The sequence below is a fragment of the Aplysia californica genome, unplaced genomic scaffold, assembly GCF_000002075.1.
Source record: "Aplysia californica isolate F4 #8 unplaced genomic scaffold, AplCal3.0 scaffold00289, whole genome shotgun sequence".
In the NCBI taxonomy this organism is placed as follows: Eukaryota; Metazoa; Mollusca; class Gastropoda; order Aplysiida; family Aplysiidae; genus Aplysia; species Aplysia californica.
The window spans coordinates 297,408-310,862 of record NW_004797559.1 but is presented as its reverse complement, the minus strand read 5'-3'; the positions used below and the strand labels follow the sequence as shown (position 1 = coordinate 310,862).

Here is a 13,455-nt window from a genome sequence, read left to right as displayed (position 1 = left end):
GAGAGAGAGAGAGAGAGAGAGAGATAGGTAGATAGATAAAGAGAGAGAGAGCGAGAGAGAGCGAGAGAGAGAGAGCGAGAGAGAGAGAGAGAAAGAGAGAGAGAGAGCAAGGGGGGTGGGGTGGTGGTGGTAGGGAGGCAGAAAGAAGGATGGGATTGGTGGGGGTGGTTCCTACCTGAACTGTCGTCCCAGCTGCAGCATATCCGTGGCATACGTGGTGGAGCGAATCACCATACGCTCAGCAATCTCCTTCATGCGTGACACGTTCTCATACAAAATCTTGATGTGCTCTTTGCTGTTGGACAGCTGCTGTTGTGTGTCCATGGGGACCAAGTCCTGGGGGAGGGGGGAGGACAAAAACAAAAGAGTATGTTGTCCGTCTTTGTTGCCAGTTCGTCCACAGCAATAGGGGCCAATAATTTGTAGCAACACGTCCAGCAATGAAAAATTTGCCTGGTCATCCTGGACAAATTTTGGGGCTTTTAGTTCATAAAATACAGTGTTAGCAGTCATTTCGGACAGCTGCTTGTCGTGGACAGTGTCAGGGGTGAGACTGTTTGTACAGGTGGTCACTACAGTAGGTTTGACAGAACACACCCACAGGATTATAGTCTTATATTGCAGGGAACAAGTAAAACAGACAAACAGAAAAAACAAAGTGAAAGAGAAGAAGTAAGACCTATTACTGGCACCCTCCAACCATCTGCAGACTGAAATATCATATGGCAGAAGTGAAGAAGGATATTCTATTAGTGGTACCCTCTAACCCTCTAACTAATAACTAACCACTCTCCACCTCTTGGGGTACAGACGGCTATGACATTCACTGACAACACTGCAACAACACCCCCCCTCAATCAGACATAACACACAAGAGTACACTAAAGCAGTTTTGCTACAGCTGTGGACACTTGTGTAAATCTACCTTTGCCTTGCTTGCCATGTCGCTTGTCATGAACTCATCTGGAATGTTCCTGAACTGCTCCTTGATCTTGTGCTGGACATCCTGAAGATTAAAATTGAAAAAAGATTTTGTTCACAACATTCATTTTTTTCCCTAACAACACTTACATTCTTTGAGAAAATAAATAAGTGTCCCATTCCTCACAAGTTCAATATACTTTATTACATTATAACAGTTACCTGAAAAGTCAGTATAATACAAACTGCCACCACAAGCAGTGTCAATGAATTATTGTTAGGAATAAAATATTTTCATAAAAAGGTGACCACATGTCTCATTGATTTCTGCTTTTTAAAGTTTTAGTAAGAGTTTTACGGCATCTGCAACACAATAAGGTAATATAAGTGTTAAACTCCAAAGATTAGAGGTATTACAAGAGAGTAACAATCACAAAAAAGAAGGAGGAGAGATTAGGATGAAAGATGTTTGGTTGGAAAGAAGGAGCAAACCACACCAAAGCACCCGCCAACCACCCACTATTTGTGCTTTAAGCCAATTACGAAAGGTTCGAAATAAAGAAAAGAAAAAGAAAATCATGGCACAAATGAAATAAGTAAATGTGTATACAGCAAGACCTTTCTTCATTTCCTTCTTAACACTTTGCCATCACAAGCATTTTGGGGGAAATCCAAAGAAACAGGGAGGTAAACATCGTCGATCGGCGTTTTGTGATGGGAGCGAAAGTTCGGCGCTCTTGCCGATCGGCGAGATGTGACGGCAAAGTGTTAAAAAGGGAAAGGATTGCTTGCAGGAAAGAATAAAGGAATGGACAATACCAAACTGTTGTGAATATGCAAATTTTTGCTTTTCAACTTACAAGTGCAAGTGTGAGTCTGTAGACACTACAGTTAAAACTGTCTACGATGGTCACCCAGGGAATTAAATGGTCGTCTAATACAGGTGACATATTGTACAGTGTCATTAGATTGTATAAAACATGCAAGGGAGTAAATGGGAGAGGTTGTAGACCAGCATGTGAGCCTCAACCAGATTGTCTGAATATTTTTTGCACCCCCCCACATTAGAGCTTTTGTAGGTGTCATAAGGAAGAAATTCCGAATAACGAGCGAACACCCCAACAAACACAATAAAGAAGAGACCTAACCCTAACCCTACCCCAAAAAGAACCTGCAACGGGCCTCATGTAAAAGGGCCAGAACAAGTCCAAAATGAAAAAACAAAAATTTTTTAAAAACCAAACTCCAAAACAAACAAGCAAGGAGCATAATAATATATGGCCTCGATCTAGATCTAGATCTACATTGCTATAATAGGGTTTGATACAATAACACAATAGAATTGGAATATAATGAATCCTCCATATTATAGATCTAGATCTAGTAATCTAAATAAATCTAGATAGATCTTGTAGAACAAGTGAATAGGAATAGGCCTTGAACTAGAAATCCACATCCGATTCCGAACAGAGGGACTCAGCTGAGTCTAGATCTAGATATGATCTAGATTCTAGTTTCTAAATAAATAATAAATAATTCACGCACCTGATGAAATGCGTTTTACCAACATTAATATTACAGCACAACCTATGATAGGGTTTGACACAATAGAATTGGAATAAGAATCCTCCATTGAGGTTTATAATCAGGGTGGCCAGGGAAATTCTCCTCCTAAAAATCCTACCACACCAAAGAAAATCCTACCACTATAGGTCAAGTTGTTTCTTGCCATTGTCAGTGTTACGGCTCTCGTCAAAGAGAATCACGTAGAAGGAGCTATTTTGTACACATTTTAGGATAGCCGACTACATCACCGGGGCAATCCCAATTAATGTTCCAAGGTAGCCACGTTTTGTGCTACTACACTGAAATCTCAGCTATTTTTCAGCCTGAAAACATCTCATGAATGAGAAGACTCGTGTCAACAATTGCTCTAGTTGATTACTAGTCGGTGGCCTAGTGGTTAGGCTCTCGGACTCGCAACCGTAAGGTCGTGGGTTCGAATCCCGTTAGGGGCCCGACGTTGTGTCCTTGGGAAAGGCACTTTACACTTATTTTCCTCACTTCACCCTGGTGGGAATGGGTACCCGGCTATAGACAGCGAAAGATCTTGTCAGTTTGTTAGTGTTTGAGCGCTTAATCGGCTGCTCGCACTGTATGCTTCCCGGGAAGCTGAGAATGTTTCGGAGTGTTCTATGGTCTGCTGGGGTAATAATATAGTGTAAAGCGCATAGAGCCTGCTGTTGAGCGGGGATATGCGCTATACAAATGCTATCTATTATTATTATTATTATTATTACTATTATATTACTGTTGATGCTCCTTTCAGTATCTCTCACAACACTTGTTCTGTTCTTGGTAACCTTAACTCACTTCAGACGGGTCACACAACAGTTGCGTGACCCCCGCCGCGACGCTCGCGACGGGTCTCACAAGCCCTGCGTGACCAACTTTGGAATTTTTTTTTCGCTCTACAAATCCCGCACGGATCGCGAGACCCACCTCGTACCCTTGTTTGGCCAAGCCTGAGCTACTTAGACTTCGTTTCGTATCTCTGGGGCCGGTAGTTCTTAAGTTATTGAAGGTGAAGGACAGTGACCCCAACTGGAGTTGAACAGATCGGAACTCGCGCTTTGTTTTTTTCTATACAGCTGATAGTAATCCGACAGTCGCGTCATAGTAACGGTCGAAGAAGTTGCATGAACAAGAATCACATAATTTCGCCGTTTTCTATACTTCTGTGCGTTTTATTAGTTCTAGTGTCTCAGAATATGATGTGTCTAATGGTTAGGATCCTGGATATGTGCCCGAACACGGCCCGAGTCGTAGTTTTAGGGCTAGATCTAGCACTAGTACCGGTGTTGTTTTTCGCGCAACGAAATCACAACGTCGTGCCGTACATCTGTCTCATGTAATTCAGTGTATGGGTCTGAATCAATGCACAGACCAGCTTTTATATTTTCACCAAACACTCGCACATGGATACAAATCAAACTAGAACACTTTGAACTTTTATTTTTGTTGTTGCAGTGAATTTCATTCTACTTGTCACGTCTCTGGAAATTTTTCGGAAAATCAAATTCATGCCAATTTAAAAAAAATCATACAAATTAAAGTATTAGACTTAGACAACTTTTGTTTTTTGTATTAGATTAAGCTTGAATGTTACTTTACTGTGTCAAAAAATGATTACAATAGGGTAATTCTGAGAGTTGTGGTGATTTATTGAAATACCCCCCAAAACGCCAGTCTTCAACGCTTGTGACTGGTGAAAGAGCCCAGTCGCAAGTGAGTTAAGAATAGATTTGGCACCACACTGGCTGGTTTGGGCTTTCATGTGTTTTTGAGGTACCATGTGAGTGTTCAAAGCTTTTACACCTGAATGACTGATGACAAATACTTGGGAACAAAATTTACATCTAAACTTGCTTTTATCATTTGGATACTCCATCAATCATTCTGAATACTTAGGGTTGGACAACCACTCAGTGTTGATGAAGTAGCAATTTCCCATGATGCTGGATCTAGTCTAGAACTCTCTCTCTAGTTATAGTCTACACATATATTAGTCACAAAAATCATAAGAAAAATAAGTCTGTTTCTAGCCTGGGTTTCAGTATGCCAAGTGCCGTCAATCTTCTACTCTCCAAAGACTATCTTGCTGAGTTTTTCCATGGTCAAACGACTATCACCCATCCAATGACACGCCAACCCTTTAGTTCAATAACACAGCTTACAAGCTATGACGGATCCCGATTCCACACAGGTAGGTCCTGCACAACATGCGCTATGCAGAAAGCTCTCGTTGCTATCAAAATTCTAAATGCTAATGCTAAAATTTGCTACCAAGTTCATTTTTCCCCCCTGGTGTTGCCTTTAACCCCCCCCCCCCCCCCCACTCGAGTGTATCTTTTAAAAAAAAACCAATAATCCCCCCATCCCGGAGTCCTAAACTTCGCAACGCTCAGACTTAGAATGAACTTTAGTGACCCCAACATTCGCGGTACTCACTCGACGCCCTGACATACAAATGCGCAGGTTCAGTGACCGGTCACGATGGCGAGCCCGACAAGACGCTTGTATAACTTTCTTTTCTTTTTACACAAGTGACAAATATTGATTTATTTTCATAGCGACTCAGCCTTTGTCATGCACAAACTGCATGTTACAGTGCAGCAATGTTGTGTTATCAGACTTTTACCGGCAAATTTCAGGGTGGTAGTGAAAGCGAAAGTATATCTAGATTTTCCCGATCGAGCCTCGGCATCATTCGGACATTTCCGCTTGCCGCCATAGCCGCCTGTTCGCATGAAACGTACTCTCAGCCTCAGACCGGGAAAAGCCGAATGATCGCGACCGACGAAATGAACTTAGGGACGTTATTGGATTTGGTTTTCAAATATTCGAGAACTTTTATGTATTTTCCGAGGTCTTTCCCAAGGCAAATTACAGATTTCCTCAAATTTCCTTTTATTGCCGACATTTATCCAACCATTTCCGTCGGAACAAAATTTTTCCGACAAAAATCCGACTTAAACAAAAATTTCCGACCAATTTCCGACTTCCCTGGCCACCCTGATAATGATCTATATAAATCTAGATCTAGATCTAGACTAGATTCTATTAGAACAAGTGAGTCGGACTTGAATGAATCAACATGATCTGAACAATTGAATTAGTCAACAAACGAAATTCAAAATGGCAGCTCGAGCACGAAACTGAAAGTAGATAATTTAGGTCGTCGTACTTTTTCGCATTCGCATTTCAACTCAGGTTCCGACAATTATGTCGGAAACGCCGACGGCGGCAGTCAGCACGAAAACGAAAGTGCCGACAAAGCCGACGACGGGAGAAAAAGAGGGCGCTGGCAGTCGGCCAGGCCTCGCACTACGCACATTGACTGATACAGGTGGGCCTAGCGACAGCATCGACCGGCTCGCGGGTCGGGTCACGATTGTCGGATTTCAGACGATTGTCGGCAAAAATGCAGGTCTAAGGCTGTTAAGGTGATTATCTCATGCACCTGGCCTTTATAGCAGGTTCAACTGTACTTACATTTCCTGTGAAGGTGAGGAAATATCTGACTAGTTTGTCGTCGTACATCTGAGGGTGTCTGGCCACAATATTGAGGTATCTTCTCAAAGACTTTTTCCTCTGCTCAATAAACTCCCTTGAGGCTGCAAAATAAACAATACTCATGAGAAATACCACAGAACATAATTTCTTCGGCTAGCTGTTTAAACACACTAAGCCCAAAATTTAGAATTTTATCGAACTGCAATTTCTTCATCTGTGGTATCAGTTGCGAGTGCTCAAGAAATATTTTATCGAAATTATAATATTGAATTTCAAATTCTAAATGCTGAAAAAAAAACCCATGGAAAAACACACAATGTAGCTACAATTATTAAAAGAATGAAACGGTATTCTCTCTCTCCTGTAAAATGTTGCAACCTGGGCTGAGTACATTTTAATAGCTTGCAAACCATTTGCTAGAGGAATGCCCAGTACAAAAAAATCCAAAAGGGGTCACATGGCCAGAGCCAGTGTCTTACAGAGATAAGATCAACTGCAACTTGGAGTCATTTTTACCGCAAGTGCATTTGTGAGAATGCCTGTCACTGCCATGTGAAGAGCCAGGGAGTATTTTTGAAAAATGGAACATTAAAATGATCATCCTGGACTGAAGACCACAGAAAACCCCCTAGAGATGCCACCAGGCTTCTATAAGGGAAGCATATCTACACAATAAAGGATACTAAACGCTCAGTGAAGCAAAACTTTTAGTTTTAGTTTTTAGGCACTTGCAATGTCACAAATAGGTAATATAAGTGCCTAAAATTAGAGGTATTACAAGAGAGTAACTACAAAGAAAAACAGTAGGAGAGAATAAGACGAAAGACGTTTTATAGGAAATCACAAACCAAATCAGACCACCAGCCAGCCACCCACACAAAACTGACAGACAGAACAGAGTGGGGAGAAAAGAACTAAGACCTACTTGTCTTAGGGGCACCGACAATCCCTCGCTTCACGTCCATTCAGACTTTATACATATTTTTTTAATGGTAGAGGGTTTTACGGCGCTCGCGACAGCATAAGGTCATATGAGCGTCAAGGGGTGGGTGTCAACAGAGAAGTCTTTACAGGGAATCAGACTTAGACTGCTCACCTCTCTAGCTTCAACAGCACAAGGTCTGCTTCGACTATCGAGGTACCCCAAAATAGCAGGTCACAAGAGAGTGACAAACATACAAAAGAAGTAGAGGAAAATGACAATAGCAGGGATCAGGACAGAAAAAGTAGCAGTTCCCTGTTGTAGATCAGGCACAGTTATGAGCGTGACATGAGTCAGCCCATTTACAATTCTACTATGCTTGAACGAGAAATGTCCCCCCTTTGGGAATGGCCTAAAGACACTTCAGTCAGTGGCACTGCCGCGGGGGGTGGTTCAGACTTTGAATGTATGAGAAGCAGGTGGGAAGACATAGAAGAATATAGCAACTAAGCACAAAAAGAACAACAAACAAAACAGCCCAGAACAGCCATCAACCACCCCATGTCTCACCTCCCATCTTCTTCGGAGGCAGCCTGGGCACAAGTCGGTATGGGAAGCGACTTGAGAGCAGCTCGTGCAGGGCCACAAAGTCATTGTACCTCCGCTGTACTGTCGCCTTGTGGCGCTGTGGACAAGTTTATTAGTTGCTTGAGTTAAGACAGACAATGTCATAATGGTCACTTAGTGCTGTGAAAACCTAAACCAGATGGACAGAAGCAACAAAGGGAGAAAACAAAAAGCAGGAACAACTTATTGAAACCTCCTCCAACCACCCATATCCCAAGGATCAGCAGGGGAGTATACTTACTGAGTTAGGACATTAAACTCATGAACAAAGAAAAGAGATGAGAAAGCTGTGGACAGGCATGGTGAAAAAGAATTATCCCATCTTTGAGCTTGACAAAAGAGTTTTATAATACATGCTATGGGTTAGAGTTTTTGAGTTTGAGCAAAGAGAAACACATCTTCACAATAATGAGATATAGTGCCGGAAAAAGCAAAATAACGGACAGATACAAAAGGTAGCAAAGAAGTAAGACCTACTTCAATTAAAAAAGCAGATGAAGACAGGGACTGTATTACTTTATCAATCCTCTTATAAAATGAAATAAAGTGCTTTCACCTGCAGCTTAAATGTAGATACGTTTTATATAAACACAAAACACAACATTGCAATCTATCATTCTCTCTTTCTCCCCCCACCCCTCACCTGGCTGGTGACTTCATACTCCACATGTTTGAGAATGATGCCCTTCTTCTCCGGCACCAGCTCCACCTTCACAAAGTCAATGTCCGAGAGTTCTTTGTAGTCAAAGCACAGCACATTGGGAGTTCGTTCCCTTCGAAGGCGAAGACTAGAAGCTTTCAGGTCAGAAAGATCTCCCAAAGATGGTTTGGGTAACTCTGAGGATGCAGTGTAGAATGCGAATTTGTTTCAGGATTTTGAGTTTGAGTAAAGAGAAGCACTTCGATTTAATAACAATCATTTAGATCAAGGAAGAAGTAAGACAAACAGACAGAAAAACAACAGAGTAGAAGAAAAACAGGACTTACCAGTGCTGTCTTCCAACCATTTGCATGGCAGAAAAAAGAGACAGTCACAACACTTCCATAGTAACAGATAAAGATTGGACATGAAGATTGACCAAAACAAGAAACTGTGTCATGACAGTGTTGAATCAGGAACCTATCACTGCTTGGCATATGGAAGAGTTTATTGGTACCATCTTAAAGCTTGTTTATTTGCCTTGCTTTTGATGAAAAAACCCCCAAACCAATCTAGCTAGAATAAAAATTGAGATATTTGCGATTGAAGGAGGTGGGGGTCACCTACTTTCAGAGGTAAAATTAGTGAGAAAATGGATGTCAAAGTTTAAGGACTTCCAAAAACTTGAGTGTCAATAGAAACTGCATGTTTACATTTTTTGTGCCTTTGATCAAGGTTTCTTTTTGACATGGACACCGAAGGTGTTGAGCTAAAGAAGAAAATTAAAAAAAAAAAAAAAAAAGTCCAACAGCCAGAAAAATGTAGCTTTCAGAGTCAAAAAAAAAATTTCATTAATTTTGATGAGCGCATGATTTCACCACGATGCTTCACAATTAACATATAAAGCTTGGGAAAAATAACAATCTACCAGCTATATATTCAAACCACCAACATACAACTTATGTACAACCTAAGCAAAGAATTTCAAATGTTTTTCTTCCTTTTTACAAAATTTTAAAAAATTGGTTAAAAGTCCACAATTTGAAGCGTAACAAACTAACCATAATAAATTTCTTTTAAAGCAACACAGCAAAAGTTAAAAAATAACATGATATCGACGAGCTGTGCGAAAAACAAGTCTAGCAAAAACCTTATCACTCACTCTCAGTTTGATGATTTGTTTTTGATAGATCTAGACAAAAACTGAGAGGCCAACTGATCAGAATAAAGATAAAGGACGGAAAGGAGGCGGATATGTAACAGTGATGGAAATATCAATGGTCTATTTATTTAATCTGCTATTGTACTGGAGATGGGGGCGGATGTTATAAATCATTGCTATAATAAGAAGATAATGGGATGATGGGAAATATGGACAGCATAGATAAGTACATTAATAACAACTTAAATAGATGAGATCCTCCTTTTTTTCCGTCCTGCTCTACAACATTTGAGAATTCTGAAAGCGCATTCATGATACTGTCAGCCAGGATTCATTAAAATTATCATTGGGAGATAATGAAGTGTTTATACCCATCCAGATAAGTGAGATAAAACTGTCACTACTGATCGACACATGAAGGTCAATTTACCTGCAACGCACGACAAATGAATAGCTGATTTTGCAATGATGCTCAGATAATGCACAAGAGTTCTTTTTGATCAATTGTTTTCCATACAGCATTTTTCTCTTTATCTGGTAACTCTCATGTATCAGACGATTAAAATTTACTATCACTGAGCACAAAACCATCACACCCCCCCCCCCATTATTTTATAATGATAACCCATTGATTTTAAAATCAAGAAGCTGAAAATGATTCTTTTATAAAATCTCTCTACAGCACAATATGTTCTAAGAAATACACCTCTTACTTTCACAACTTCAAACAAAAACAAGCCCACAACCATTCCACAAGCAAGCCTTGAGATCACTGATGACTGAAAATACAGTAGAACATGACTATAGGGGCACCCGCTACAGTGGAATTTACAGAGATACCCGTTTTTTAACGATGTTAACTCAATTACTTATGCTTGGATATAGCGGGGCAAAGAAAGGCCTTAACTCGGATACAGCGGGAGAGATCGAGCGAGCTCTCGCTTGGGGGGAAGGGTTTTGGGGGGCTGCAGGTGGGCTCCAAACAGGCAGTCTGCGGTGTGACGTTGCGATTGGCTAGTCCAGTGATGATGGAGGTGGGGCAGGTGGAAGAGAGAGATGGTGCGGAGAGACGCATTAAGTGAGCCACTCCAAAAGTGATGTGCCGTAGCTTAAACGCTCAGTAGGAGAGCGTATAGGCCATAGCCTTAGGCCAGGTCAAAAAGTAAAAGAAGAGGAGAGCGGGTAGCGTGTGATTCCTGATTTATTGAATTGAGACCGTTGGTGCTCAGAGGCATACGCACGCATCCACTTCACCAGTTATCTACAGTAGGCCTATCGGTACGATAGACAGCAGAAGCAACAGGACCGAGGAAAAGATGGCTTCCAACAAAGACAAAAGGAAATGCTTTTCACTATAATTAAAGGCCGAGATAATCAACGAAGTTGACAATAATAGGAAGATAAATCTAAAGCGCAAATTTCATTGATATGGAAGGGAGGTAATCACGTGGATTTTTAGAAAATTTCCGGTAATTTCCCCATTGCATTCCTATAGCGGCAACTCGCCTACAGCGGGATTTTTCTTCTGGAACCAAAAGTCCCACTATAGCCGTGTTCTACAGTATAAACAATTAATAAAACTTCGGATACAAGAACAAACCACAGAATACCATTAAGACGTGCAATACCTTTATTTCCAATGTTGAAATAACACACATGGACATTAGACCCAGATACACGTAAGATATTATTTTCCAGTTTAATTTTTTTTTTGGGGGGGGGGGGGGGGGGGGGTGTCATGGCCCATCTTCTTTCTTTACTTTTTAAATACTTTAACATTTGAGTCAAGTTCTCCACCTTTGTAATAATCTTCTTGAGTCTTGTCGGGAACTTAATACAAAACTGATTTCCTCTCTCCATCATCTAGTTGCTCATATTTCTAAATATGAACTTTCATCAAATGTAGCATCGCAACAAATACTAAATTTTCAATGGCATAAAAACAATTTAGAATAAAGAAACAGTTTTACCTAGCTTTTATGTAAGAGGTGGGTCCTTCAAATTTAATGTTCATCTTCGACAGGACTGGGCCAAATGGGAACGTTCATAAAAAGTGTCCTACCAAAGGACATATTGTTGGACTGAACTGAGCCTCGAACTTCAAAAGCCCCAATTTCACGAGTAGTCAAACCACTGAAGTACCTACAGCACAGTTTGGGAAAGGAAGTGAAGACAATCAGGGGGCTATTTAGTGCTTTTGTTTGGGTACAGAAAAAGAGACATAATCATGGTGCTATTTTGTTACAGTATATCCGAGGGTCAAAGAATTACGAAGAACATTTTGAAATCGACCCTAAATGTCCAGTGACCAAACATTTTCTCAGAGCTTGATGGTTTGGCAAGAGACTATAAAGAGATCAGGAATTAATTAAGGTCGTCTGCTTACTTGACTTACATGGCAGTTCATTTTTTTTTTAGATGTGTCAAAATATGCACCTCAACGGTTTTAAAAAGATAAAGGTTGATTAGTTTCTTTTGAATCAAAATAATAAAGAGGTAGCAGATCCATTTTAAAATTTTGACAACATAAAGGTAGAGGACAATTCTATCAGACTGTTTTCCCCATTAAGCCATTTATTTTAGACAAAGCGTTAGCACTGTAAGTTTAAGTACATAATCCATGACATCTCAAGCTGCACCCTTACTAAATTGGAATCACTTTTGGTTATATGTTCTTTGACAAAAAAAAGAAAAATATATCGAAATAGCAGAGAGCACTTTCCACCAATGTTTTAGAGACTTTTCTGTCTTTTTTTGGGTGTGTTTTCGTAGAGGTTTTACGGCGCTCGCAACTGCATAAGGTCATATGAGCGCCAGAAGATTAGAGGTCTTACAAGAGAGTAACAAACATAAAAAAGAAGAAGGGGAGATAAGGACGATAGATGTTTGATAGGAAAGAAGAAGAAAAAGACCACACTAGAGCACCCGCCAACCACCCGCACTTTTCTTTATCAAATTTACCAAATTCGTCATAGGTCTAGATCAAGTTCTTCACCTGATGTTTCATTTGCAGTCAGGTGTGGGTCTGAACAGCAATGCCATAGCTGTTTTAGATAGATAAGTACTCACCTACAATAGATATATAAAGATCAGCATTCCACAAGCAAAATGCTTTGTATATTTGAAAATGCTTCCATAAATAAATGGTTATGGCTGTGTACATAATTATTTGAACGTGTGAGTATTTTGGAGAAAATTGTTATAGAAGAAAAGAGAAGGGGAAGCAACACCAAAATATTCAATGCTGACGTCATACTGTGTGGAAATATGCTAAAAATAGCGACTATAAAAATAAAATGTTTGGATAACAAGATAAAAAGTAATAATAAATAGCATTTGTATATCTCATATTTCTGCTTAACAGCAAGTTCGATGCGCTTTATAATCTGCATTATTACCCCAGCAAACCCAAGAACACTCAGAAACATTCTCAGCCACCTGGGAAGCATACAGTCACAGTGCAAGCAGCTGATTAAGCGCTCAAACACTATCAAACGGACAAGATCATTTGATGGTATTCAGCTGTGTTTCACTGTCTATTGCTCTGTACCTGTTTCCACCTGGGTGAAGTTTAGGAAATTTGGACAACTGCCTTTCAGATGGATAAAAATATTGGGCCCCTTATGGGATTTGAACCAACAACCTTTCGGTTGCGAGCCCAACAGCCTTATCAATAAACCACTTTTCGCTTTTTCTCTAGACCACTGACACTCCAAAATGAAAGAATTAAGGGTGACATTATTTAGGCCACATATGGCCTATAAACCCCTCCCTAACTTTATTTAGGCCACATACAGCCTATATAAGCAAACCCCCCCACCCTTACCTTATTTAGGCCATATATGGCCTATACAGTGGAGTCCACTTATAACGAGTCCCGAAATAATGAGAAGTCTGTTATAAAGACACTATTCTGGAACCCCGTTTTTTTCTCTTCTTTATCTTTGTAAATAAAATACTGCTATAGCGCAATCAGACAGACATGCCAGTCGGTTATGGCGGAATATTGCTACTGCTGTGCACACCGCATAGACCAATTATACAAAATGTAAAACCTCGCAATTTGAGAAACTTGGTGAACTAGCCAAACAAAGAATGAAAGAGCCC

The 13,455-nt window shown here is 40.3% G+C and overlaps 1 protein-coding gene across 1 annotated transcript in view; it reads right to left on the bottom strand.

Moving 5' to 3' along the window:
* Positions 1 to 8,402, bottom strand: part of LOC101860825 (sorting nexin-8) — a gene marked incomplete at its 5' end in the record, with an annotated part of 20,589 nt that extends 12,187 nt beyond the window's left edge. Inside the window, 5 exon segments of the mRNA XM_013084389.2 lie at positions 176 to 336; positions 926 to 1,006; positions 5,977 to 6,098; positions 7,490 to 7,604; positions 8,190 to 8,402. Of these exon segments, the coding sequence (XP_012939843.1) occupies positions 176 to 336; positions 926 to 1,006; positions 5,977 to 6,098; positions 7,490 to 7,604; positions 8,190 to 8,402 (692 nt within the window).
* Positions 8,403 to 13,455: the final 5,053 nt, after the last annotated feature.